Source organism: Anopheles arabiensis, chromosome 2 (assembly GCF_016920715.1).
Source record: "Anopheles arabiensis isolate DONGOLA chromosome 2, AaraD3, whole genome shotgun sequence".
In the NCBI taxonomy this organism is placed as follows: Eukaryota; Metazoa; Arthropoda; class Insecta; order Diptera; family Culicidae; genus Anopheles; species Anopheles arabiensis.
In genome coordinates, this window is record NC_053517.1 from 91,986,660 (window position 1) to 92,014,108 (window position 27,449).

The 27,449-nt window shown below is 48.2% G+C and overlaps 4 protein-coding genes across 11 annotated transcripts; 2 read left to right on the forward strand and 2 right to left on the reverse strand.

Moving 5' to 3' along the window:
* Nucleotides 1-568: 568 nt before the first annotated feature.
* Nucleotides 569-1,911, reverse strand: LOC120898033 (SURF1-like protein). Its single transcript, XM_040303348.1, has 4 exons — nucleotides 1,554-1,911; nucleotides 1,353-1,474; nucleotides 1,074-1,268; nucleotides 569-1,011 (listed from the first exon to the last, which is right to left on the reverse strand). The coding sequence occupies exons 1-4, from the start codon at nucleotides 1,764-1,766 to the stop codon at nucleotides 633-635; spliced, it is 909 nt and encodes a 302-aa protein (XP_040159282.1). The 5' UTR covers nucleotides 1,767-1,911; the 3' UTR covers nucleotides 569-632.
* Nucleotides 1,912-4,152: 2,241 nt separating this feature from the next.
* On the reverse strand, nucleotides 4,153-19,460 carry LOC120894572 (UDP-glucose 6-dehydrogenase). Of its 3 annotated transcripts, XM_040297233.1 has the most exons (4): nucleotides 19,192-19,458; nucleotides 12,096-12,867; nucleotides 5,963-7,066; nucleotides 4,153-5,797 (listed from the first exon to the last, which is right to left on the reverse strand). In XM_040297233.1, exons 2-4 carry the CDS (start codon nucleotides 12,252-12,254, stop codon nucleotides 5,546-5,548), a joined length of 1,515 nt encoding a protein of 504 aa, XP_040153167.1. In that variant the 5' UTR covers nucleotides 12,255-12,867; nucleotides 19,192-19,458; the 3' UTR covers nucleotides 4,153-5,545. The 3 variants fall into 3 exon arrangements, with proteins under 3 accessions (XP_040153167.1, XP_040153166.1, XP_040153165.1); XM_040297232.1 differs by having other exon boundaries at nucleotides 4,153-7,066; nucleotides 12,096-12,862; nucleotides 19,192-19,460; XM_040297231.1 differs by having other exon boundaries at nucleotides 4,153-7,066; nucleotides 19,192-19,459.
* Nucleotides 19,461-19,551: 91 nt separating this feature from the next.
* LOC120897317 (probable deoxyhypusine synthase) lies at nucleotides 19,552-21,073 on the forward strand. Of its 2 annotated transcripts, XM_040302092.1 has the most exons (3): nucleotides 19,552-19,667; nucleotides 19,756-20,094; nucleotides 20,170-21,073. In XM_040302092.1, exons 2-3 carry the CDS (start codon nucleotides 19,897-19,899, stop codon nucleotides 21,070-21,072), a joined length of 1,101 nt encoding a protein of 366 aa, XP_040158026.1. In that variant the 5' UTR covers nucleotides 19,552-19,667; nucleotides 19,756-19,896; the 3' UTR covers nucleotide 21,073. The 2 variants fall into 2 exon arrangements, with proteins under 2 accessions (XP_040158026.1, XP_040158027.1); XM_040302093.1 differs by having other exon boundaries at nucleotides 19,568-20,094.
* Nucleotides 21,074-21,350: 277 nt separating this feature from the next.
* Nucleotides 21,351-26,656, forward strand: LOC120895316 (trafficking protein particle complex subunit 2-like protein). 5 transcript variants are annotated; one of them, XM_040298547.1, is made up of 3 exons: nucleotides 21,351-21,529; nucleotides 22,842-23,740; nucleotides 23,825-24,627. In XM_040298547.1, exons 2-3 carry the CDS (start codon nucleotides 22,922-22,924, stop codon nucleotides 24,062-24,064), a joined length of 1,059 nt encoding a protein of 352 aa, XP_040154481.1. In that variant the 5' UTR covers nucleotides 21,351-21,529; nucleotides 22,842-22,921; the 3' UTR covers nucleotides 24,065-24,627. The 5 variants fall into 5 exon arrangements, with proteins under 5 accessions (XP_040154481.1, XP_040154484.1, XP_040154485.1 ...); XM_040298548.1 differs by lacking the exons at nucleotides 22,842-23,740; nucleotides 23,825-24,627 and adding exons at nucleotides 25,427-26,228; nucleotides 26,297-26,656 and having other exon boundaries at nucleotides 21,364-21,529; XM_040298550.1 differs by lacking the exons at nucleotides 22,842-23,740; nucleotides 23,825-24,627 and adding an exon at nucleotides 24,634-25,235 and having other exon boundaries at nucleotides 21,363-21,529.
* The last annotated feature ends 793 nt before the right edge of the window (nucleotides 26,657-27,449 follow it).

A 27,449-nucleotide genomic window follows, 5' to 3' on the forward strand; every position in this document is an offset into this window, starting at 1 on the left:
TTAGCGTGTAAGGAGCAACAAACTACAAGGGAAAATCGTGTAGAAAGAGCAGAAAGAGTGCTAAACACAAACACACATAACTAAGCGATAGAATTAACGAAAGGTAGGAAGGAAGGAAGGAAAAAAAGGAATGATAAAATGGAGCGAGACAAGGAAAGGCATGGTGGCAGGCGTGTGGTGTAAAATATGGAAAAGTAAAACAGTGAGACACTTAGATTTTATCGTTTAATCGATCATTTATAGAAAGGAATTATTTAAAACAGCAATCCTTTTACACTCACAAACACAAACACAACAGACCATAAACAGACACACACAAAAAACACATCCTTAGATGTAAAGGATTTATGCAAAATAAATGTTGCAACAATACAAGCAGAAGGATAGGGAAGAGGGATGCAATGGGAGGGAGAGAGAGAGAGAGAGAGAAAAGTGTGAGAGTAAAAGAAAAAAAAGGAAACAAAAAAATAAATATTTAATTGCGTTCTTTTTTTGTTACTTCCTGTGATGTATCACCATGGTGTTAGTGCTCCCCAAGGAGCAATGCAATGTCCTAGCAGGCGGGGTGGGTATGCTATTGCCCCAAAGTATGGTCGATTGCTTTATTGTGCACAGAACAGCAGTGGAACGCTCTAGAACGATTTGCCCCGAACGATCTGCCGGAACCACAGCCAGGTGGTAAAGCCGGACAAGCTGAACCACGTCACGATGTAGGAAAGATGCTCATTTCGAAGCGTTACCCGCGTCTGCCCACCGACCGGTCCGTGCGGGACGGTGCTGGCTACCGTCGCGTCGAGGTAGTACGGCTCCGACCCGCTCATGGCCGCCATCCGTTCCACATCGCGGTACATGAAGATGGCGCCGCGCTGTTTCGGCGTAAATTGGGGTCGATTTTCCGGCAGCCTCACAACACCCTGCAGTTCGACCGTACCGGTCACCTGACCTTCCGGGCGCGTCGCAGGATCGAGGTATCGTTTCGGTACCCAACCACGGTTGATTAGGATTTTATCGCTGCAATCGAGAGGAAGTTGATAAGAACAAACTTACAATTAATAGACGCTAAATGCGCTTACTCTCGTCCTTCGAGCTTAAAGGGCGTAATAACGAGGAAACCAATCGATGCTTCTTTCTGCGAGAAAAGGCCACCGGCCGTGTGGCTATCACCGTGCTGGATGCAGGCCCGCGGCCCTAGATGAAACTCCTGATCGTGCAGGAATTGGCCGCGTACCGTAACCGTTTGGTACTCCATTTCGTTCAGAGCGGTAAGACTACGATAAGAAGAATGCAAAATTGTTGAATTATTATAATCATTTCATACACTTTCTCTATCGCTTTACAGTCATGTTACTTACTCGTCCGGGATCGGCACCGGGGACATGTGGATTTTGCGCTCCAGCTCGTCGATCAAGCCCTCTTTCCATTGCTTTCGATACACCTGCCAGCAGCCGAGCCCGAACGTAGTGGCGGGAATGATCTGTCGAGTGAGGTAAATTAATTAAAAATAAGTCATTTAAGTTCCTTTCCAAATGCAAACGAAATTAAGCAAGACATACCAAAAGACCCCAGCCGAACGGGCTGATGCCGGCGGTGCTGTCCGTGGAGGACGATTTCAGCTTCGGCGGTGGTGAAATACGTGGCTTCGTGCGTGTGTGTACGCATCGTTGGGGCACCGGATGATGGTACAGCTTGGCCGGATGCCTTAATCCCCCGCAGCTGTGGTGCCTCACCGTTGGCAGAATGTGTGTGGAAAGTATTGTTTTTAGCATTGTTTTCCTATTTTTCTTTTCTATCACACTGGGCACACACACAAATACACGGCACGCGATTGCACAATCAAATAAATGCCCGGCAGGGAGTTTGGCGGAGAAAATGTACGGCCAACAATGTGTGATGTTATTGTTTTGATGCGTTTGACAGCTGATGGTGGCTGTGAGACGGAGCAGGCGGTGAGCGAAGATAACCCTTGAATGCGTGCGAGAGAACACGCGACAACGGTACGTTAAGGTGCGGTTAGAGGTTGCAGCAAAGTGGCACCATGATCATTTAGTCCAAATGTGCTGAAATACTACCCAAGCACCACATACAGTGGAACGTCGATTATCCGGGCAGCTCGGGAACGGGCGGTTGCCGGTTAATAGATTTGCACGGATAATGGTCCAAGAAATGTCAAATTCATATAAAAATTAAAAAATCCACTAGTTTTATGATTAATTCACCTTGAATCAATCAATAAATCGTTAGTAGAATATTATTTTAATCAATAACTATAGGTTTGACCATTGTTCATGAACAAAAATAAATTTCGAAAACACCACTAGACACTACAGAGCTGAAAAAAACTGGTTGTTCACTTGACTATCGCAAATGTTCGCTGTACGTTTGAACAGCTGTCACATTTATGCGCACGGTTAAGCCGCCCGCCGGTTAATCCGCCCCCGGATAATCGACGTTCTACTGTGGTAAGTTATACAGGCTGACCGAGCTCGTAGGGACTCATCCCCCAAGCGCCACATATTAAGCTTAAACGACTGGAAAATCAAATATCTATAGAAAAAACATGAAAGCTTCAAAGCTTCACTTGTTTGCTAAATAGATGGCCTATTACAACTCATCATTATATTGCTGTCCTTTTCTTGCAATGTGTTTCGACAAGTTTCATCTTATCATGACCTATATAGCCTTCTAACTTTCTGAGCAAAAATCTATAATGAATGGTCGGTCGTGTGGTCAGATACGTGGGTATCAACACCATCAACCATTACTCATATCTCACTTGCTTCAGTGCTGGTAGTTTCCGTTGGAGTTTAGTATTTAAACAATCGTATCGCCGTTCTAGTTCTAGCGAACTTCAATGCGAAACTATACAACAGTACAGAGAGAATGAGAAATCTCTCCTCCAAGCGAGGAAGTTCGACTGGTTGGCTATTCCACCAACATCAGATGGCGCCACTAGCTTTTTGCTATTTTTTGAATGCATGAATTTTTTGAATTTGCCGTCTGCTAAACGAACTCTTTTTATATTCCGTTTAGGTTGAGAGCTTGAATCGTTTAGAACCCGTTTAGTGGTCGTTTAGTGGATTTGTGGCACTTGGGTCATGCAGGCTCATCCGGGCTGATCCGGATTGATCTGGTTTCGGAGTCGATGAGTCCGGAGTTTAAATCAACATTGTAATAGCCTTACTGCTTTTGAATTTATTTAATGGGAAGCATAAAGGAAGTGCAAGTAAAAAAGGAAAATATGATTGCAAGAAAGAAAATTGTTAAACTGAATCGTACACATTCGATGCTCAACGCACGCAAGAATTGTCTGAACGAAAATGGACAGTCATTTCGGGAAATAGCATTTAACTCGTTCGGACCCATCCAGACTTATCTGAATTGGAGTTGATCAACGACTCCACTTCGGATTACCCATCACTATTGGTCACCCGGTTTAAGGTAGATGATGCCACCAGTTTTTTTTTGTTGCTTTTAAAATGCTCCAGTCGTTTACTGTCTGTTAAACGGAGTCGTTTAGGATACCGTTTAGACTGAAATTTTGAGCCAAATTTAAAGCCCGTTTAGGAGAAGTTTAAAGCATTTGAAGCGCTTGAGTGGACATCATGTTTATCCATTGGTAGAATACATGAGGTTTTTGGTTTAAATTACTTTTTGTTTGATGCATAAAACATGACATTAAATTATTTGTTGACAAATTAAACCAAAACTTCAAATATTCATATTCACATTACGACAAATCGCCGTTTCAGGGGACATTTATACACTTTCAATCTACCGAAAATGTGTTTTCTCAATGTATGCAATGTGCATGTTTCACGCCAAGTGCACCAATTTGTTGTCTTCGTTTTATTAAATGTTTTGTTCGTGTTTTTGTTTAATATTACGTACCATTCGTACAATTCTTACACAGAGTGTGATGTGTACCTTTCGTTTTTTTTTGCGTCCCTCCTCGTTCGTAATTCGTAAATTCCGTTTGAGTACTACCTAATAAGTGTGAAGTTTTTGATTCGTTTTAACCTCTCTCGTTCTGCCGTGGCGCTTTGTTCGATGGTTTAAATGGTGTGCCCTACCGGTACACAGTGCGCGCGAGTGAGTGAACTTTTGCTCCGTTCAATCGTGATGAACAGGGAAAAAAGCACATGGGGCATTATTTTGCTTTACAAAACATTCTTGACAACAACACTTCCACACTTTTAGGGCGTTATTGCACTATTTGTTGTGTCCTTTTTTTTTTGTTCGATTTACTTCAAATTCAAATACTCCAACAAAGGAACCGCGATGCGTCGTGGCGGGGGTATAGTTGATGGTGCAGTGGTGCTACTAAGTCTCCTCTGTCCTGTCGTATCGTGCACTGTGTGTTTGTGTGTCTTAACGTCTTATTAGAAAAATACTACTTGTTCTTAGCAAATATAACTCTATAGATGGGATATTTCATACAAAAATAAGACAAAAATGCAAAAATACTACAGCAAAAAGCTCCTAACTCTCTCTCTCTCTCTCTATTGCGTTAGAGTGACCTTTCTTACTGGTTTTAGAGGCGTACTTACAAAAACGCAATCAACATGTAGGTGAGGTTCTCTCGCTTGGCTGTAGCTAACATACATGGGCATATATAAATGGTCTACAGTAGAAGCAAAGTTCGCAAAGGATGGTTAAGGGATGGAAGGATACATACAATGGGCAGCGGAAGGAAGTTAGCCATCATAGCGTTGAGTTAGGAAATGGGGTTTATCTTACGATAGCACTACCTTTGAGTATAGATTCGTTTCGATTAGCCGTACTCCACGCCACGCCCTTGGTGTCACAGCATAATCCCTAGCCTAAGAACAGCACGGCCCCGGGTTCATCCGTAATTGATAAAGTCCCCCCCCCCTCTCCTTAGTAAAAGGTTAGGAAGCGCAAGCAAGATGAGGCGAGCATATTGCTGCACGAGTGGCAGAGTAAGCCACAGCAGTAGTGTAGATATAGAAGCGGCCCGACTCCGGTGTGTATGTCAGTAGTAATACTTTCTATCCTCCGGTGGTATCGTAATGTTATCGTCCCCGGACACGCTTCCACCGGGCGTGCTGCGCGTGCGGCTCCGCGGCCGCTGCCCGAGCAAGCTTTCCACCGTGCTCGTTACGCCACCAAGGATGGCGTCGCTCTGAACGCTCGTGCGCACGGTACGCACGATGCGGCACCCGATCTGGAAGCGGTGCGGTGTCGGTGGCGGTGCTGGCGGTGGTGTCGAACGGCGCCGATGCTCTAACCGGGACGCAGGGCCTTCCACCCTGCCCCCAGTCCCCAGTGTTGCTGCTCCTCCTCCTGCTGCTCCTGGTGGTTTCGCCGTCGTTCCGGTACAGTCCATGCGTAGAAAGCATTGCCACCAGCCAGCGGCGGCATCGAACGCTATGCGACGGTATTGCTGCTGCTGCTCCGGCACGGCATCGGCGTCGGGCGAAGCGATATCACTAGCGGCACAGGTGCCACAGCTGCCACTACTAATACTACTGCGACTACTGCTGCTACTACTACTACTTCTACTATCTACGAGGCAGCAGAGCTACTAGGCCTGCGCGCTCGGGCCGTCCCCGTTCGCCGGCAGCGGACCGTGCCCGTTCGTCTGATGGCTCGGGTACGGCCGGACGGATGGGTCCTGCTGCTGGTGCTGCTGGTGCGACCGTTGCAGCAACCGCTTGCCGATCGTTTGCACGTGGAACCCGATCTGCTGCAGCCGCTCGTGCGGCAGTATCTTGCGCCCGTCGAAGATGTACGCCGGCTTCATCATCGACGCGTAGATGCGCTCGTAGTTGAGACTCTGCGGGAAGAAAGCAAAAGGGACAGCAAAGGGTACAGAATTAGAAACGACCGGGCACCGTGGTTCGTGGTTCGACGAAGGATGGTGGGGCGGAAGGTTGTGGTGGTTTGGGTTGTGGTGATCCGTCGGTTTCGACGCGGCGTGCCGGCGGCAATGATGACATACGACAAACTCATCCCATTCGGTGCACACGACGAGGGCGTGCGTGCCCCGGACCGCATCGTACGGGTCGGCGAAGATCTGCACCGCGCGCTTCACGTGCTCCGGGCTCTCCGTCACCTTCGGGTGGGTCAGGTCGGCCAGGATCTGCTCCGGTTCCACCTTCGGATCGTAGATGTTTAGCTGGGCGCCCTCGTCCAGCAGCGTCCGGCAGACGGCGATCGCGGGCGTTTCGCGCGTATCGCCCGTGTTCTTCTTGAACGCGAAGCCCAGTATCGAGATGCGCTTATCGGTGACCGTGTTGAACAGACACTCGATAATCTTCTGCGAGAAGCGCGTCTTCTGGTAGTCGTTCATGTCGATCACCTGCTGCCAGTAGGCGGCCACCTCGGGCAGGTTGAGGCCCTCGCAGATGTACACCAGGTTCAGGATGTCCTTCTGGAAGCAGCTGCCCCCGAACCCGACCGATGCCTGCAGGAACTTCGGCCCAATGCGACTGTCCAGCCCGACGGCACGGGCAACTTCCGACACGTCCGCCCCGGTCGCCTCGCACACCGCCGACAGCGAATTGATGGAGGAGATGCGCTGCGCGAGGAACGCGTTCGCCGCCAGCTTGGACAGCTCCGAGCTCCACGTGTTGGTGGTGATAATGTTCTTCTTCGGGATCCAGTGCTCGTACACCCAGCACAGCTTCTCGATCGCAGCCTGACCCTCGGGTGTCTGCTCGCCCCCGATCAGCACCCGGTCGGGCTTGAGCAGATCCTCCACCGCGGTACCTTCCGCGAGAAACTCCGGATTCGAGAGGATGTCATACTTGACGCCCGGTTTGTGGTTCGCCTTCAGGATGTGCATGATGCTTTCGGCTGCCCGCACCGGGACCGTGCTTTTCTCCACCACGATCTTGCTGTTCTGCGACATCTCGGCGATCATGCGGGCGCAACCCTCGACGTACTTCAGGTCAGCCGCACGGCCCCTCCCATTGCCGTACGTTTTTGTGGGCGTGTTGACGGAGATGAAGATCAGCTCCGCTTCCTGGATCGCTTTCTCGATGTCGGTGGAGAAGAACAGGTTGCGGTTGCGACACTGGCGGACCACTTCGTCGAGGCCGGGCTGGTGGTGGAGGAGGAAATTAAAATAGGAGATGTTAAAAATTGGGGTTCATATAGCTTGCTTGGAGCTTAGAATTAGTCACAGATAGTCAATGCCGTCAGGGATTTAGGTAGGCCGCAAGTACGAGTTTGGTATCCAATGTGGCTTAGGTCGTGATTTTTCAGAATATGTCTTGTTGGCTAGCTTTGGAACCATTAGATATCAAGCCAGTAGAACCTGGTGTAGATAGAGACAATCATTGATTGTTCTCTCGAATGAAATGCTGAACTTGGAGTATGATAAACCAAATGCTTTTCCAGGTTCGTGAAGACTGATAACGAATGGATAGCAAATTGTGACAACAATTTCGTTAGAAATGCTTCATATCAATATCAAAATCTCTAACCTATATCAGTGTCATGACATAGATCTTCAAAAAGATAACTAATTCTGGAAAACCCGATACGGCGGCGACATTTTGGACGAAGAGTATCAGGGTGTACCAGATACATATCCAGATGCTTTACAGACCATGCTTTACTCGGCTGTACCGTGGTACAGTCGTTAACTCGTACAACTTAACAACATGCCCTTGGTGGGTTCAATCCTAGAATGGACCGTCTCCCCGTAGCAAAGACTGACTATCCGGCTGCGTGGTACTAAATAAAGTCTCGAAAGCCTGTACTGGTCGGGCATGTCCGCGTAAGCCGTTTACGCCAAATAGAGAATAAGCTTTACTTGGTACAATGATTCATGGATATTCTGGATAAACGTAATAAATTCTGAGTATGGTAACCAGATATCCTGAGATCTTGGCTGAACCCAAGCGATCTTATATGGGCAACTATTGGAGGAGCTAAATAACTACCAAAGATGCTAAAGAAAGGTTTGAGAAACTACGGCACGAGCTACAGAGTCACACAGAGTGACTGCAAAATGTGTTTGGGTTTCGAGGCCAAGTAAAATCTGTACGTGCTTATGCCTCAGTTATGATGCTATGTCTACAATATTCTCATATTGATTATCTATTTCAATAGTCTCATGAGTACGATGATTGATTGTACGATTACCTATCAACCTAAGGGTTGAAGTGTGCATCTTTATGTTTCATAGATCCATAGCGCAAAAAAGCGCAATTAATTAATAACCCTTACAACTCCATGGTACACATTCTTGATGCTTATCTTGAGTGCAGTCGTACAACACTTTACCCCTTCGCCATACACAAGCACCGGAACAAAGCTCCACTCGAAATGATTCATTCCTTCCCGCCGCTGCGCTGTAAGGTCGATCGCACATAATAGTCCGGTGACGTGTCTCGGGGTTCATGACGTCGTCTTCTTAAACATTAGCAACGATCAACCCATACAAACCGGCGTAAAGAAGACGTGTGAAATCCCTAACCCACACATTCGCACGCCATGAATTACTAATGATCGTCACGATGATCGCAATCGAAGTGAGCGCGTAAGGCAATAATGCTGGAAGAATGCAAGATCGTTGATCGCGCTACTTGATATTCAGCACACGCAAAGATCAAGATGAGGCCAAATTAACAGGTTTACACACAGCGTACACGGCTTTCGCACTTTCTTTCGCCTACTGGAACAGTTCTGAAGCTGGCTGAAGCTGGCTTATAACCGAAACCAAAAGACGCTATGCAAAATCAACGATCTCGAAGATCGAAACCAGTGGTTAGATCGTGCAACGTAACAAGGCCCTCCCCTGAAGTGCTGCATCGAGAATAGCATTCAAAAATCTCATCATCCAGCAGTAAGATAAACACGTTTCCGCCGGCGGCACAACACTATGGTCGTGTTACAGCCGCAGGGCTGTAGCCGGGTGATGTAACGTCACCGGCCACAAGCCACAAGAGCTAAACGTTTAGGAGTGATGCGCATACCACTACTTTGTTGTTGTTGTCTCACTTTAGTTTCCATCCCATCCGGTCCAGTTCCAAAAAATGTTGTCTTCCTTTGGCCGCTGGGCATTGGACCAAACGGGACCATGGACCAGAGATAGTGGGTTGGACGGGAACGAACGAAGAAGGGCTTCAAAATTATGAAACACACACACACACACTACACCGTTGGCCTTTCCAACTACGAACTGGGCAATCTGAAGTGTGTACACTGTCAGGGTCTGAGATTTTTGTTTTATATTATTGTTTGAATAGACGCTCCTCGCCCCTCCTGGAGTCACAGTTCTGAGCAGGGAAAAGTGGGTCTCCAGTTGCCGCTGGCCATTGCCGCTGGCCATTGCCGCTGTTTGGGATTTTGGATGACGGTAATGACTGGTCTATTAATAGTGCCCCAGCAGCTTAAACATGAAAGCGATTTTGGAAGTTCATTTTGAGTAATACGGTTAATGTGTTCATGTTGCGCTTATCTGATGATTTTCATTAAACGCCTTCCCCCCATATCCCTCTGTCAAAGCATGTTTGACCCCGCTGACACTGGATGGCTAGGACATAATTTGTCTTTTTAACGTACAACAGCAACATAATTGAAATCCGATTCCATCCGGTTTCGTGCCTCGTGCGCCGCGAATGGAATGGAAACAAAGCAGAAGATGTGGTGCAGAGTAACTTTGCAGCAACCACTAATTGCAAGATGATGAATGGGTTTGGCATAGTTTTGTTGCGTTTTCCGTTTTGGCCTGGAATGCTGGCTTTGGAGCTCTGTAAAGCAAATGGAATGCACAAACTGGATTGGCGACCAGTGACAACTGGTGCTCGGAGACAGATGTGTGAAGTGATGCAGTTGAAGAATGGCGCGAAACAAATGTGCGCGCACTAGTGAGCGATATGAAGAGGAGGGATAGAAGAGGAGGTACTTTAAATCATGGCTAAAGACAAGCCATTCCACAGCATAAAGAATTTAAAGTTGAGTTAAAGACAGACTCATGCTCAGGCTTTAACCTTCTTGCCGGAATGTATGCAAGTTTGTGCAAGCACGGAACTCTCCATTTGTCGGAGTTGTCTTAAATGAGATGACAGAGTATAGATCGTTAAATGACTGTTACATAAATTATGCTCATTTGTTAGTTTATTCAACATGTATAAAGTTTTTGCAACTTTTTAATACATTGAAAGAGATCAATAACTACTTCTGACTTATCAGGTTTAGAGAGAGCATCAGAGTTTTACGAAGACTTGTCTTGCTTTATTTAATTTATTGATTTAATTGAACAGGGAAGACGTTTTTCACCTAGTAATTGTGATAATCAAGACTTGACTAATAATTGAGATAATCAAGACTTCACTCAAACATTGAAAAAGATGAATGACATGTAGAGAACCGATTTTTTCATCGCCAATGTCATTTAGAGAACGAAACATAGTAAAAGTAGGTCAAGGACTGTCCGCGCTTCTAAAACCCCAATTGATTTATGAAGCGGGGGGAGGGGGGTTAAAGCTAACATAACCCTTTCTTCTTTCCCATCATCGCGCATCCCTATGAGGTATGATGAGAATAAGACATTCTCTTCCGATCCCATACGCGATTTGAACTTATAACGGCGGGACCCTTGATTTTCTAGGTCGTACGACTTCACAACTGTACCACAGGACGAGCGAACATTTGTCTAGTTAATAGGAGTTTTTTTAAGTTTCCTCAGCTGTCTCTGTTTTGGTGTTCCTGAACGAACGGAAACAAACAAAACCGCCACAGATAATGTTTAATATTTCCGGATAACACTGAAAACTAAGGCCATTTCACAAAGCAATAGCATAAAAATGTCAACTCTTTTTTACTACTCCAAAAAGGGTTTATCTTTTTGTACGAGATAAAGCTAATAAGCGAAAAACAAAGTGGAAACGCGTACTCACAGAATGCTTTCAAGCTACATTACCATTTGCTATATCCCACTATCGTCAAAGACCCCGGTCGTCGTGCATTATCATCATATCCCGGCTGTTCTTGCACAAGGCCACGCAGTATAAGCACAGAAAGCGATAAGATCTGTGTGTTTCAAAAGTTGCCGCTTGTTTTGGAAGGCCAAATTTATTCGACAACAGTTTTGGGCCAAACATAAAGCGGCCAAGATTTACAGTTTTGATTTGCTTGTACAAGCGGCGGTACGATCAGTGTGGCGCACATCTCAAAACCTGCATATATGCGCAAAATTCTGAGAAGGAAGGAGCAGGAAGCGAACTGAATCGAAGCGAAGGAATCACATCACACACACACACATCAAGAAAAAGGAAACACATGTCGTGGCAAAGGAAGACCACAGACAGACAACTCGATCTGCCCGGTCCATTACCTTCTTTTTGGGGGGGATTAGCCATAAGTATGTCATCTATGCCAGGGGCAGGCAAATATTTACTTATCCGGAGTTACAGCCGCCTCGCAAATACAGCTCTATTAATACTCCAAACCTCCCCCGTTTAAGCCATCTTATCAAACAAAATACACGCGTTCGCATCGCATCGAATATCCCATTCTCTAACACTGTGTTGATGAAATTTGCCACCGAACCAACCAGCCAAGCCTTGCCCTGCCCTAGGCCTTTTATCAAACACAGATTATATTTCTAATCGGCTGCGCCATTCATTCGCTTGCCGAAACACACAAATTGCCCATACACCATAAACAACAAAAAAGAAGTTCGCATAAGCGCATAAATTACGTATTATGCCACATCCGTCCCGTTATGTTTTCTTTTCGCCTACTCCCCATCTTCTACTAAGCTGATCGCGTGACGATCGGCTTTACACACGTTTCTCTTCTACGACGACGCGAATTACCGGTTGATCTTCTGGGGTTGGTTTGATTTTTCTGCTGAATCGTTTGAATATTTTTGTGCCCAAATTCGCAGACCACAACTGTGCGCGCTCGGCACGTTCAAAGGCATGGCCACCGACCTTAACCAACTTATGGAAATGAGAGGGGAGTTTCCTCCTTCGCCCATCCTTGGAGCACGCCCCTTGCAAGCATTTGGGGCGGCGTTTATCAACCTTGGAATTGACCACCTTGACGGACGCGCGTAGTGTCGCAACGGCCCAATCCCCGCATATCGGCCGTATTTGTGCCATCCTTTGGCTTACCTCGTAAATTGGCAGCTTGTCTGAGTTCCACTGGGCTATCCGCTCGGTGCTACGGTCGACGACCGTGATCTGGATGTCGGGGCACTTGAGCGCCATCACGCTGCACGTCGGCCCGCCAACGTAACCAGCGCCGATGCAGCAAATTTTGGAAATGACCATCGTGCCTGCTTCCGCTTTCTGTTCTTTGGCACACACTTAAATACACCACCAAAGCACTAACGATCGATTAGAGGATATGTGTTTGTGTAATCACTGTTTTGCCCACTAGTAGTGTCACTTTTGCCACCGGACCAGCAAAGGACCACACGAAAACGCTCCTCCCAAACAAGGGCCACGTGGCGTACGTTTGATGATACGCACAACTCGTCTTTCGCGCGCGCAAACACACTCGATATGTTGGCTGGTTTAGCGTCTCGTTCATTCACAGGCCTGGTGGTTTGGAGGTAAATGGCTACTCGGTCGCGGACGGATCAAAACTGCTGCGTTCTGTGGCGTATAGTCGACAATATCCACGCAGGTTCGCGCATCCAATCAACCCGAATGCCTGTCCACGACTGATGCCGACGCTGCTGATGATGTTACTGACGATGACGACGATGCTGCCGTCCGTTGCCGCTGGGGCTTATGTCGACAGGCGTGCGCGTCCGGCGAGTGCGCGACCATTCCCCACTGTCGCTCGGTCTGCTGCTGCTGCTGCTGCTGTTGCTGCTGCGACGTGTCCAACGATCAAGTGGGGCGCGAGGATCGACGGCTTTCTGCTCTGGGGGCTGCTCTGGAAGTAAGCAAAAACAAAAAGAGAGCAAAATTAACGAACGAAATGAAAAGAGAACGCTGAAATAGAGAGAAAAAAAAGCACACGCAAGCTCATCCTTCGCGCATTTGGGAGGGTCACAACAGCATAACTTTTTATTATCTTATACAGCGACGTTGTAAAACTACATCGATTTTCATTCTCTCCAAAGGCTTCGCAGATTGCGCCGTGTGTGTGTTTTTCTTCTTCTCTCAAACAGTCATCAATCGTTGAAGCTAATTTTTAAGAAAAGGGACCGCGAACCTTCCCTTCTTTTCTCGATTGGGAATCCTTTTTGCCCGAAAATTAAACAAACTCACAGCGAAAAACAAAAAACCCTTTTCTTGGTGACCTTCTTCCGTTTCGGGTGTGTGTGTGTGTTATTAGTAAATTTCGTAGTGTTTACCTTCCACCGAATCGAAACTTTGGCCATTATGCAATGCGTTTAGAGGTTTTGAGCGAGGAGCCGCCTCTAACCTTCCTTTCGGGTGTTCACGTACGTGCATCTCTCGTGCCGTGTGGTACGTGTGCGCCCGCCCGGGAAAGAGGGGGACGTTTTCAGCTCATAAAACTTTGCAGGTAAATAGAAAGTTATAGAGATGATGCTAGAGAGACAAAGGGGGGGGGGACCACACGATACGTGCCCAACGTGCGTGTCGTCGTCTTGCGCGGAACGATGATGAACGTTCCCCAATAAATGTGTTTCTTACGAGTCTTTTATCCTGCATCCCTCTGCTCCAGGGGTCGGCAACGTCTGGCCCGCGAGCTGATTCTGTCGGCCCCTCGAGAGACAACTCGATTGACATTTTCGAGCAGGGATTATCGAGTATTCGAGCTATATCCCTTAAATTTTCCTTAAATTACCAGTGTAAGGGAATTTTAGAAAAAAAAAGCCATTTAAACCACGCCATTGTGAAAAAATTTAAGCACACACACAACATTTTGGCACTTTTAACATAATTGATCGCCTAGATATTAATAATTTCAGACATTTCGAGCACTCGAGTGGAGCGAGCATCCGTGAACTTACAATTAAGAACAAATGTCAAACGGGAATTTTATCGTAGCTGTACTTGGGAGGTTCAACCTTTTGAACCACCAACGGGGAACATACATTTATAGCAAATCATTATTTAATTAAATTAGGTTGTTAAATGAGCATTCGTCTCATTTCATTGTGAATTGTTAATAACTTCAATAATCATAAACAGCACAATTAAACAACTTGTTTGCTCCATACATCGTGTTGTGTTTTGTGTACCTTTTCTGAGATTCACTGTCAAGAATTGACTTTTAATATAAATGTTTCTTTTTTCATCTTTTAAAGATATATAACGAAGTCTTGTTTGTAGTCCAACAAAGCTGTTTTCGAACAAACTGACATACTTTGACGTATTTTTATCAAATGCTCGTTTAGCTGGATACTTTTGAATCTGTGCCGTTTCAACACGTCCTTGAGAATTAATGACAAATGGCTAGATGTAGCCAACATCATACTGAAGTACCCAAAGAGCCTTATGAAAGGTTTCATCGACTATATTGATGATTTCTCTCTAGCTCTATCTCTTGTTGGCCTGCTCACGATAGAGCACGTCGATGTGACATAGCCCGGTCAACAACAATTCTCCAGGATGCTCGGTCCCTGGCTGCATGCTCCCATCCATGTAGATACCCGAATTCCGACAGGTCTCGCTTCAGCTGGTCCAGCCATCGAGTTCGCTGTGCTCCTCTGCGCCTTACACCGACCTGGGGATCGCTGTCGAATACATTCATGGTGGGACATGAGTCCGGCATCCTCATGGCATGCCCCAGCCATCGTACCCTGCCAGTCTTCGCCACCGTCAGGATGCTCGGTTCGCCGTACAGCTCAGCAAGCTCGTGGTTCATCCTTCTCCTCCACGCTCCATGCTGGAGCACACCGTCAAAGATGATCCGGAGTATGCGTCGCTCAAACACGCCCAGAGCGTTTGCATCCTCCGCTCGGATGGTTAAGGATTCGTGTCCGTAGAGGACCACGAATATCAATGTGCGATATATCTCACATTTCGTGCGGGCTTGAAGTCTTCTGGACCTCGGCAGTCGGGGAAGCCCATAGTATACACGATTCCCCTGCACAATGCGTCTCCGGATTTCGCTGCTGATGTCGTTGTCCAAAGTAACGACCGTCCCGAGATAGCAAAACTCCTTTACCACCTCGAGACTGTCGCCGTCAACTAATACACTGCCTCCCAGATGATCTGAGTCTCCGGCAAGCAGGTACTTCGTCTTCGTCGCATTGTTTCTCAATCCAATTCTTGCTGCTTCGCGTTTGAGTCGGGTGTACGCCTCACACACCTTCGCTGTTGTCCTGCCGATTATGTCGATGTCATCCGCAAAGCCAAGGAATTGCAGAGAGGATAGAGGCACGGTAGAGGATCGTGCCACGGATGTCGTTGTCTAGCCTCTAGATTGTCGAATGACACCTTCCAGGGCGATGTTTAAGAGCAGACAGGAGAGTCCGTCTATCATATTGATGATGTACACACGTTTAATTTCATATCACATTCTGATGGATTTTGCAATAAAAAACAAATCTTTGGAGTAAAAAAATCTTTTTTTAGGCAAATGATTTTCCTCCCATAATTAATACTTAAACATTACGGTTAAAGTTTCATTGACTTTTTGACTCATTACGAATTGATTGTTATGGGAAAACATAATATTACCAATTCACGAGTTGACCTCGTTGTATCGGTGGTGTTTATACAAAGAATATGCTTTCAGCTTCATGTACTTCAACCTCCTCGAAACAATATGGAAATCGTGGGAAAAACTCGACAGTTAAGACTGTCACTAGCGACTAAACATAGAAAATACGATACGTGTTTAAAGTTCTACGCGTTACAGAAACAACCACAGAAAGTGATTGAAAGTTTTCAATCCGACCCCCATTAACTTGAACAGTGTGCCGAACCCTGCCTGAAGCCCAATCACCGGGCATCACGAGATAGGTGGTCGTTCACTCAGCGCTTATGTAGTGCGCAGACCGAATAGTTCAGGTAGCTTCACCCGAATCGATATCACATCGTACACAACCAACCGTCCGGTCAACCGATATGATCGCTGGTTTGGGCGTTTGAGCCACTACTCCCCAGTGCCTCTGGTTTTAATTGCCGCAAATTGAACATTGCAGCATTTTTTTGTGGGGGGGGGGGGAGGGGGAGTGACACACGCACACACACACAGCGAGCACATTCATCCATAATTCACACGTTGAAGATGTGAAGCTTAGGAGTGGTCAGTTTTGAAACACAGCAGCACGGACGGGCGGGTGAATTATTATTGTGTTTTACCGATTGCGTAAGTTTCAAACAAACATATCATGGGTGCGGAAGAGGTGCCCCCCCCCACCCATTCACCCCAAATCGCTGCTAGAAATGGAAAGGGTGCGTGAGTGGGTGAAAAGCTTTTGCAACCCCCGGGTGGTTGTCGCTTTAATTAAAGCTCGGTAGTAAATGTGTAACGGGCCGGGCATATCCACAGACCATGTGGTGCGAGGGTTTTTCGCGCCATTTCGCGAATTATTTCAGCCAAAAAAATTTTTTAGGCATTTTAGGAGCGATTTTATCTGTCTTTTTCCTTTGTGGATGACATAATCGTAATGGGCTGTGTTATAGTGCCGGCTCATTGCACACCGCTTGTAATATGAGCAGCAGGTACGATGAAAGACGGTGCTATACAAAGCTTTACATAAAACAATTAACAAGATTGACCTTTACCATCCGTACGTCTGGGCCAGTTCGGAGAGAGAGAGAGAGAGTGAATGAGAACAACAATTCCAATCAACGCGCCCCACACGCAACGGAACGTTTAAACCGAAACGCCAATGAATGAAAACGTACAGGAAATAAGTTATGTTGCGGTGCGGCGTCGTGCAGTTATGTTGGCCCCATATCCCCCTCCCCCCTCCCTTTCCGTTGGCTCATCATCAAGCAAACAAGCAAACACGGGCATGTTGCGATGCGTTAAGCTTTGGGAAAAATGTAAACCAACCCAAGGACAGAAGCTTGTGTGTGTGTGTGTGATGGTTCAAGGATCGAATCCCAATACGTTTGAAATCACATCACAATTTCAGCTCCACTTGTGGTCGTGCAGGGAGGCAGAAGAGACCCTAAACCCCCCACTCCCTTCCCAAAGCGGAAGAAGAGTTATTGCAACGGTTAGAACGGCGCCGTGCGCCGTTTCTCAAGGCCACCAGTTCAAGAACACCTATCCCCACATGCCGTCCGGTTTAGAAGTCGGTGGGTTACGGTGCGGCAAAGAAGGGCAAGGGAGAGAAAAAAAGGGGTAACTAATAAGGTGGATGACTACTACCACCACCACCACCAGCACCACCACAGCCACCGTCGTAGTACCGATCGATCGGACGCTTTTGATTGCGCACACCGAGAGCAAACGGAGGCTCGGTTGTCGGTGTTTTGCAATTCCCGCAGAGCAGCAGCAGCAGCAGCAAAATGACACGAAACGCAGAAACCCGTTCCCAAAGCTTTATGATTCTTTTGCTTCCACCCCACTCTGGGGGAGTGTGAGGAGTAGTGGTGGGAGCTCGGAATCGGACCTACTCGATTCCGATTCCGTGTTCGGAATTAATACTGGAGACGAGTCCGATGTTGCAATAGATTCCGATTTCAGAGCTGGTTCCGGAGTTGAATCCGGAATCGATTCCGGAATCGGAATAGGTTCCAGAATCAGAATCTGCTCCGGAATCGGAATCGACCTGGGAATCGCTATTTGTTCCGGGAACAGAATCAGAATTGATTCCAGAATAGAAGTTACCTCTGGAATGAGAATCAGTTTTAGAATTGAAATAGGAGGTTTCAGAGGCGTAATCAGTCCGCGAAATCCCCACGAGAATGGATCGCTTACAATTAAATTTTGATTCTTTGTGGCTAACATTACGTAGCGTCATTGGATCCAAATTTGTCTTCTTATGGAGATTCAACTCCAATTTGAGCTCCAGATTTCGGAGCCAAATCCGATTCCAGAGACGATTTTGATTCCAGAGCCAATTCCGGAATCGATTCCGGAATCAATTCCGGAGACGATTCCGGAACTAATTCTGGAGCCTGTTCCGATTCTGGACCAGATTCCCGAAACAATTTCAGAGCCGATTCCGGGACCAATTCCGGAGCCGATTCTGATTCTGGAGCCAATTCCGGAGTTGATTCCGATTCCGGAGCTAATTCTGGAACCAATTCTGGAGCCGATTCCGAATCTGAAGCCGATTCGGGAGCCGATTCTGGAAACTAATTCCGGACCTACTATCCGGAATCGATTCCAGAAAACTTTGGAGCTAGCCAGAATCGATTCCGAGGAAAACTTCATTTTTTCCCATCACTAGTGAGGAGGGCGTTAAAGTCCTTATGTACTGCCGCTATTGCATGTCCAATGCATGTGTCGCTACCCCCGGACCGCCCCCGCCGATGCATCCGTTTGTCCAGCCAACCACCCCGGTCCCGATTGCTGTTTCAATGCGACCTTCTCGAAACGAAATCGTGCCAGCTGTACCGGTCCGGGGTAGTGCGGTAGGGAGGGAAGGGTCAATTGTCTACTCCCCCCCCCCCCTTCCAGGGTGGGTGGTATATGTATTATAAGCGACGTGCAACCCTCCGACTGGTCGTTCGGTATTTTCGGGAGTGTAGTCACCCTTCCCGCCGGCGCCCCCCCCCCCCCCCAAGCTGCGTGCATTGGAGTGGCCTTGTCCCACACGGAATGACCGTCAATTGCTCGTGGCACTTCGGTGTCGGTGTGCATGTACTAGTGCATCGGTCAGCCGTACTGCAGTACGCGTGGAACCTGCAGGGTGCAATGGGTGCTGGTGAATGCATCATCGCATGCTTTGGATGCAGCTGGCCGTGCGGGTGGCGGAGTGGCGGATAGTTCCGTTTTTCAATTTCCTGTACCACGCGCACCCCTTTCCGCCCCTTCTCTCGATGACAGGCATCGTTTATCAGCAATTTACTCTCCACTGCCACTGCGTTTGCCAACAAACCAGCTATCACTATCACCACAAAAAACTAGCCATGGCAACCGGAGGCGGGCGAGGGCCCTCTAGCTGTGTCCGGAGCGTGTTTGCTGAGATTCCAAAGCAACACCGAGGGTGTGGGGGCTTTCATCTTCTTTCCAATTATCTTCCGCTTCTGCTGGCTCGAACGAACACGAATCGCGCAAAGAAGTCGACAATTCATCTCGCGAGGTGAATCCCCTCCCCCAGCCGCGGAGGGGCTTCCATTTTCACAGTCACGCGCCCCTTCTTTTATTGTTTACCTTTCTGGCTGCAGGAAGGGATGTTACTGCATCAAACCATCAACTGGGGCATTATACTCTACTTTTGGAGGCAAACACTATCGCTACACTTTTGCTACCCACTATCCACCACCGTAAATAGGCGGCCAACACCGCGGCAGAACACCTACAAAAACCGAACCGAACCGAACCGAAACTCGCGATGATACTTGCGAATGAAACCTCGAAAACCCGCACAAGAACCGCAGAACGGGCCGCGTTTGTTTAGACTGAGCAATAGAGAGAGAGAGAGAGCGAGAGCGAGAGCGAAACTGACCACAATTGTTCCTGCTCTTCTTTGCGGTTGCGTGTGTGCGTCGTGTACGCGGTTGACGTTTCGCAAAACTGACGTTTGTCAGCTGTGCTTGACAGCTGGCAAAGTTTGGTGTTGCTGTTTCTCCAAAAAGTTGTATGAAAATGGTTACACAAATTGATTTCGAGTGGGTTTTCGTATAAAGGTAGAGATAATACAATTTTCCACGCAAAGTGCCATTGGAAAGGTGCGGAATCAAAACATTAATTTGTTTGTTTTTCCCATTCCTCCAGTTTGACGTTTGGTCCGATGCGGCACCGCGGTGCGGGGCATAAAAAATGTAAACAAATCGATTGCAAAAGCACATGTGTTCGCAGTTTGGGTACTAGTCGTGTTTTTAGTTTATTGTAAAATACAACCAAACAATCGCACAAATGGACCAAAGCAAAGAGCCGGCCGTTGCCAAAGAGGCGGTCCTGCAGGAAAGCTCCAAGCTGCCGGAAAACACGCCACAAATCCGTGGCTACGATTGGAACGAAGGCTACAGCTACGAGAAGCTGTTCAGCTCGTACGTGCACAGCGGCTTTCAAGCGACAAACCTTGGCAAAGCGATGGAAGAAGTGAACAAGATGGTAAGGTTCTTCCTGTATCTTACAAAACGTTTTGTTTCTTGATTTGTTTACCTTTATTTTCCGTTTTTCTTGTAGATTGCAGCTCGTCGTGTACCACTCGCGGAGGATAAACTGGACCAGTACGAAGAGGATGAATTTATCAAGCGAAAAAACAGCTGTACCATTTTCCTCGGCTACACCTCGAACATGGTGTCGGCCGGGGTGCGGGAAACGATTCGCTTTCTGGTGCAGCACCGTATGGTGGACTGCATCGTAACGACGGCCGGCGGCGTGGAGGAGGATCTAATCAAATGTCTCGCCCCAACGTACCTCGGATCGTTCGAGCTGGCCGGCCGGGAGCTGCGCGAGCGGGGCATCAATCGGATCGGCAATCTGCTCGTGCCGAACGAAAACTACTGCAAGTTCGAGAACTGGGTCATACCGATTCTGGACGAAATGCTGGCCGAGCAGAAGAGCAACGGCACACTGTGGACACCGTCGAAGGTGATCGCCCGGTTGGGGGAGAAAATTAACGACGAATCGTCGATCTACTACTGGGCGGCCAAGCATCGGATTCCGGTGTTCAGCCCTGCCCTAACCGACGGCAGCCTGGGCGACATGATGTACTTCCACTCGTTCCGCAATCCGGGCCTGGTAGTGGACATTGTGTCGGACTTGCGGCGCTTAAACACGATGGCTGTAAAGGCGGTCCAGTCGGGTATTATTATCGTTGGCGGTGGCGTGATCAAGCACCATATCTGCAACGCAAATCTGATGCGCAACGGAGCGGACTTTTCGGTGTTTGTTAACACGGCGTCAGAGTACGACGGGAGCGATAGTGGTGCGCGTCCGGATGAGGCCGTCTCGTGGGGCAAAATTAAGAAGGATGCAACGCCGGTCAAGGTGTACGCGGAGGCTAGTCTGGTGTTTCCGATACTGGTCGGGGAAACGTTCGTGAAGGATCATTATCGGGAAAATAAAACAAACGTTTCCACATGAAGCAGCTGGTTGAATTTCTGCAATTACAAAGAGCGTTCAATATCGTCTTTGCTTCCAAATTATAAAGAAGACTGTCACAAAATTCGTACAAGATATTACAAGAAAGATATTATGATTTTCAACGTAACACAGGAAACAGAAAAGTCTTCCAGCACGAATAATTGCCTTTTTTGCAGAAATTTCATTCCATTTCTACCGACAACAATTCAAATCGAACGATTGGCTGAGCATTTTCACCGGGAGCCTTCAAATGACAGCCGAACGATGCTCGCCGCGAGAAAGGGCCGAAGTTTGACAGCTGCTCAGCTCGCCGTAAACAAAGGTGCGTGACTTCCACGGAAAGAGTGCACAAACAATAGCAAACAGAAGCGCGACGAAATTACGGTGCATTATTTTTACGCATTTAAAGAGAAAAACCTGTCCGACTTTTTAATCATTCCTCTACAACACTTTTAAGGTAAGTTTGGTGAATAGTTTTAGTTAGCGTCTAAGTTTGCTAGAGGGTTCGTTCGTTATCGTTTGTCCGTTCTTCTTGCAACCATCCTCGAATGGGTGCGTCGCTCTACGGTTTGTTGACCCTTAAAGCTGATACTTTTAGGCTGCACGGTCTGAAAACTAAAACACAAACGGTAGGCGGAGTGTTAGCGCATCGGGGACCGTGTTTCCGTGATAATGCATTCGTGCATAATCCATCCCGATAGTCGGACGGGGAGTGTATGCACCACGTAGACGAAAGCAACCATGCATGAGAAGGCCCGCCACCTTCCTCCTCCCGCTTCCCGGCACAAAAGTGTTGTGAAATTGTTGCGTTGAAAGCTGCACCCCGTCCGTGAGAGCTGCTGCAGATGTATGTTTTCTATTGCCTTGCCCTTTTTTACTGTTGCTTTTCCCTGTTTTCTTTTGTTACCCACTGTGCCGTTCCTTGTAAACCCACACACACACACAAACACTCTCAAATTTTACTATGATGGAAATACGTTCTTTTTTTTCGGCTCTCTCCGCTTCCACCCATCGCGAAACTACCCACCGTGCGGTACAGATGTGTGCCTGTGTGGCGATCATCGGCAAGGACAATGCGCCACTGTACATCGCGACCGCGAACGTGGATAAGGAGATCGCGCTGCAGTACCAGGTCCACGCTTCGCTCGATGTGATCGATGAACGGTGCGCCACCAACCAGAAGGCGGCGGCCGACGGTCGCGAGCTGTACCTCGGTTCGCTCATCTCGACCGAGCAGTACAAGATCTATGGCTACGTCACGAACACCAAGATCAAGTTTCTGATCGTGATCGACGCGACCAGCACGTCCTCGTACCGGGAGAACGAGGTGCGGGCCATGTTCCGCAACCTGCACAACCTCTACACGGATGCCGTCTGCAATCCGTTCTACACGCCCGGCGATCCGCTCACGTCCGCCAGCTTTGACCGGGCGGTACGGGGCATCATCAGTGCCAACTGAGCGCGAGGAAACGGGAAATGTATTAATTTGTTCAATGCAAATGTTTGTACTAGCTTAAGCTTATTGCTAATAAATGCGGCTAATGTATATTAGTGAGTAAAGATGAAGCGTGTGTGGGTGTGTGTGTGTGGGAACGGCATTTGTGTGGAAGCGTGAGAAGCAGACAAGGCATAAAACAACCATAAACTAACATCTCTCTAAAGAAGTTTAAAAAAATGGATCTAAAATGTGCTGAAATTGCGAATTACATACGAAGCAGTAACGCGCTACAGGAACCAAACATGTGATTTTCCACACTTTCCAACTTTAGCTGCGCCTTCGTCCCCGTCCTCCGCTCGCTTCGCCGAGCTGCGAAGAAGGAAAACGATATTCACCTCCCTCCATCCAGTAATGCCATTCATCCCATCGGAAGTGACGCTCTCGGTGGCGGGGGCCGGGGCCGCCACCGGTCTGCTCGGTTCGATCGTGCTGCTGCGACTGTACAAGCTGCGCAAGTGGGGCTGGGTAAGGTCCAACTTTTCCCTGCGCGGCAAAACGTTCGTCATCACCGGTGCCAACACGGGGCTCGGGTACGAAACGACCAAAGCGCTCGTCCGCCGCCAGGCGACGGTCGTGATGGCGTGCCGCAACCTGGCCAAGGCGAACGAAGCGATCGGCAAAATCCACACCGAGCTGGGTGCCGTTGCGCCCGGTGCGCTAATACCGATGGAGCTGGATCTGGCCTCGTTCCATTCGATACGCAGCTTTGCCCGGGAGCTAGAGCGCACCGTGCCGCAGCTGTACTGTCTGGTGAACAATGCCGGGCTGGCGGTAAGGACGCCCGAGTTTACGCGCGAACACTACGAGGTCCATTTCGGGGTGAACCATCTCGGCCAGTTTCTGCTGGTGGAGCTGCTGAAGGAGCGACTGCTCGAGCAGCGAACGCGTGTGGTCGTTGTGTCGTCGCGCATGCACGAGATCGAGGCGGAGATCGATTTCGAGCAGCTGGGCCGATGGGTTGAGTACGGCAGCCGGCTGAACCGGCTGTACAACAACTCGAAGCTGATGAACTTCTACTACGCCCGGGAGCTGTACAAGCGCGGCTACAACGTGCACGTGCTGTGTCCGGGCCTGTGCCATACGGACTTTTTCCGCCCCTACGAGCCGAAGTGGTACCACTATCTGGTGTTTTCGCCCATCGTCTGGCTGATGCTGCGGTCCGGTGAACAGGTACGCGGAGGAGGAGGACGGAGAGCCCCAGCGCGTCGTCCGGGCGAAAGCTAATCGAAGCGCCTCTCGCTCTCTCTTCTGCAGGGGGCGCAGAATATAATATACGCAGCAACGGAAAGTGTGACCACGCCGGACCGTAACCCGGTGAGGGGCTACTTCATCTCGAACGTGAAAATGCGCCGCTCCAAGTTTCACTTCGACGAGGAAACGTCCATCCGGTTGTGGGACGCAAGTGTGCGTGCGATTGCGGACGCGGATGCCAAGTCGGTCGAGCAAAGCGTTTCGACCAGCTCCGAAAGCACCAGAGACGCACGCAGATCGTAGTGGCGAATGATATAATTAAGGCTGTTGGGATTGTTGGTTGTTGTTGGTACCTTACAGGGTTTTCCGTGGGTTCTCGTAGTTTTGGGACACTCTTTCCTTGACTCTTTCTTATGGGAAGTGAACTTCATATGATGGAAATTGGACTCTATAGCAACCTCTTTGAACAGGATGCTTGGATTATCTTATTGGATTTGTACATCAAACGTGTTATAGAGCCCAATTCCCATTACATTAAGTTCAATTCAAGAACGAGTCAATAAAGTGCCCCACGGCTATAAGAACTCCTGGAAAACCGTGTACGATTGGTGATGGAATGGCATATATTGGATGAGGGTTTCTGGGGGATGAATATTTTTCTACGGTTTATGGGGTTGTAGTTAGTTCTACTTTTTAATGAGGCTTTTTAAAGAGATTATAATAACCAGCTCGAATGTACTTACCTGCATTAACACACACGCACACAAAGGTGTACAAGCCGGGTGTGCAATTTCTAAAATTTTGGGGCTAACCTTTCGCCTTGTCGTTACCACCTCACCACTCACCAAATGTAATCGTATATCGTCTTGCAGCAGCTGGTCGGTGTTTTTTTGGTGTGTCCTAATGGTGACCAGCAGTAGTAGTGTTGATCGATAACAAACCCGCACACATCAATCTCAAACGATGGATAAGGAACCGAGCGCAGCGTCCGACCGGCAGGCGTACGACGACAGTCCGGCAACGCAGAGCGAATCTTCGTCCGCATTGGGCTGGCTGCTGCTGTACAGTGTGGCCATGTTTACGCTGCCCTTTGCGGCCTTCTACAGCACGCGGTACGCCCTGACGCACTATCTGCACGTGGACGGGTTTGCCAACACCTGCGGCTCGGTCGTGGCGGCGGTACTGGTGGTGAACGTGATCATCTTCCTGTACGCCGTGCGTGGATATGAAGATGCGAAGGATGACGACAACAACCACGACCCCACGACGGAGGAAGGCGACGAACGCAAGGATGAAGCTAAAAAGTCGAAGTAGATATTAGTGTACATACACGGGGCCGTATTTCTCAACACGGTGACATCATTCCAACTGGTTAGGGAGCATTGATTGAGGGCGAGTTTGAATTGTGAGACGTTAGCGGTAGGCTGTATAGAATGTAGAAAGGAATATAATAAACTTACTGTTATGAAAGGAACTTCCTTCCAGCACGTGTGAATTTCATTTGTCAACTGGTTGATGACAGACACGCTGAGAACATTGCATTTCGTGTTGCCAAGGAAACGACTCGGAGCGCGTGCTAGATCCAAACAGTAACCGCGTCATGCAGACAGACTGATCGATTACTAATTGGCAAACACGCGTGTACTTTCTCCCTTTTTTCTATAGGATTCGCAACATGTCTGCCTCACTGCTCTACCTCCTCGTGCCGGTCGGTGTCGGCGCAAGTCTGTACGTGATCCGCAAGCTCCGGGAATTGCAATGGGGCTGGGTACGCAACAATGCCCCGCTGCGCGGCAAAGTGTTCATCATAACCGGCGCCAACACGGGGCTCGGGTACGAGACGGCCCGGGCCCTTGCCGCCCGCCAGGCCACGGTCATCATGGCCTGCCGCAGCATGGAACGGGCCGGTGAGGCGATCCGTCGCATCCGGCAGCACACGCCCGAAGGAGAGCTGATACCGATCGAGCTGGATCTGGCCTCGTTCGCTTCGGTTCGCGATTTTAGCGAAGCGATCAAGAGCCGCTACCCATCCTTCGACTGTCTCATCAACAACGCGGGCCTAGCGATGCAGACACCGACCTTCACGAAAGAAAACTACGAAGTACATTACGGCGTGAACCATCTCGGCCACTTTCTGCTGGTGGATCTGCTGAAGGACAACATACGGGCGAATGCGGCCCGCATCGTGATCGTCTCGTCGAAGATGCACGAGCGCGCCAAGATCGATTTCGACAATCTGGGCAAATGGGTGGACCGTGCGCGTGGCGAACGGACCAACAGTCTGTACAACAATTCGAAGCTGATGAACTTCTACCACGCCCGGGAGCTGTACAAGCAGGGCTACAACGTGCACGTGCTGTGTCCGGGCCTGTGCCACACGGACTTTTTCCGCAGCTACAACCCCAAGTGGTACCATTACGTGCTGTTCTCGCCGATCGTGCTGCTGTTTTTGCGCTCCGCGCGTCAGGTAAGTGCAACCGGCACAGAGATACGATCTAAGAGGGAGAGTAACGCAAGAGAAATCATGCTTTTCAGGGCGCTCAAAACATCATTTACGCCGCTACGGACAACGTGAACACGGAGGAAAAGAATCCAGTTACTGGGTATTTCGTCACGAACGTCAAGCAAACCAAATCCAAGATGAAGTTTGACGAGGAAACGTCCGAGCGGCTGTGGCGCGAAAGTGTTAAGGCACTGAACGCTTAAGGAAGCGTTCCATTTTTTATGGAGCTTACTATAAGGTGGTGGGAAACAAAACGTTCGTTACCCATTTGGCTATCTCCATCATTAGAATACTCTCGCCAGAAAGATTGCTCAGAGTTCTGCTGCATTTTCTTGCACGTTAGTCATTAATAAATGCTTCATAGCGTATGCACTATGAATCTTCTATCTCAATTACGGATTTAGTTTTGTTATCATTATCATCATAGTGATCATCCATCACTCGATCGGGCCGGTCTCGTGGAACAGTCGTCAACTCGTACGACTTAATTACATGCCCGTCATGGATTCAAGCCCCGAATGGACCGTGACCCCATACCGCAGGACTAACTATCTTGCTATGGTAATCAATAAGTCACTGAAAGCCAAGCCCATTAGTGGTACAGGCAAGGCCCTTGACCTGACCGACAACAGTTGTTGTATCAAATAAGAAAAAGAAGAAGAAGAAGAAGAAGAAGAAGAAGAAGATCATCGATGATGACTTGAGTTCTTGAGCGACCACGACTGCATCGAGATTAGTTTCTTGAATTTGATTTGGTTTCTAAATGATTTCTAAGACCAGCAAAGGTTTGAGATCGGTTGATGTACCATGATCGAGATCGAGATAAGTTCCAGGGTCAGTTAATAGGGTTGAGATCTACCGTTCCTAGACTGGAATCCATCTTCCTACTTCCACTATCTTTATCTCTATCTATATCTTCCAAGATGTCACCATAAAGTTATTGGAAACACATTACACTATCCTCTATGATCATCCAAGGTTACGAGTTAATATGATATCTTGAAGATCAGTTCGTATGCCGGGTTACGTCTTGTATCCTCCGCCATGAAAGGTTCAAGATCCGCTCAAGGACAGGAATTTGCAAAAATCTTCCAGCATCATCGAAAGCCACTAGAAGGAACTTCATTACAATATCTTCCAACTTCCTCCAAATTCTCTCTTCAAAATACTTTTGGCTGCATCTTC

Coding starts and splice junctions, on each gene's coding strand:
- LOC120898033 (XM_040303348.1), bottom strand. CDS start 1,766: ATGCTAAAAACAATACTTTCCACACACATTCTGCCAACGGTGAGGCAC. Junction 1,475..1,553: donor CGTTCGGCTGGGGTCTTTTG/GTATGTCTTGCT, acceptor CTCACTCGACAG/ATCATTCCCGCCACTACGTT. Junction 1,012..1,073: donor TTTAAGCTCGAAGGACGAGA/GTAAGCGCATTT, acceptor TCTCGATTGCAG/CGATAAAATCCTAATCAACC.
- LOC120894572 (XM_040297232.1), bottom strand. CDS start 12,254: ATGGTCATTTCCAAAATTTGCTGCATCGGCGCTGGTTACGTTGGCGGG. Junction 7,067..12,095: donor ACAAGCTGCCAATTTACGAG/GTAAGCCAAAGG, acceptor CTCCACCACCAG/CCCGGCCTCGACGAAGTGGT.
- LOC120897317 (XM_040302092.1), top strand. CDS start 19,897: ATGGACCAAAGCAAAGAGCCGGCCGTTGCCAAAGAGGCGGTCCTGCAG. Junction 20,095..20,169: donor TGGAAGAAGTGAACAAGATG/GTAAGGTTCTTC, acceptor TTTTTCTTGTAG/ATTGCAGCTCGTCGTGTACC.
- LOC120895316 (XM_040298547.1), top strand. CDS start 22,922: ATGCCATTCATCCCATCGGAAGTGACGCTCTCGGTGGCGGGGGCCGGG. Junction 23,741..23,824: donor TGCTGCGGTCCGGTGAACAG/GTACGCGGAGGA, acceptor TCTCTTCTGCAG/GGGGCGCAGAATATAATATA.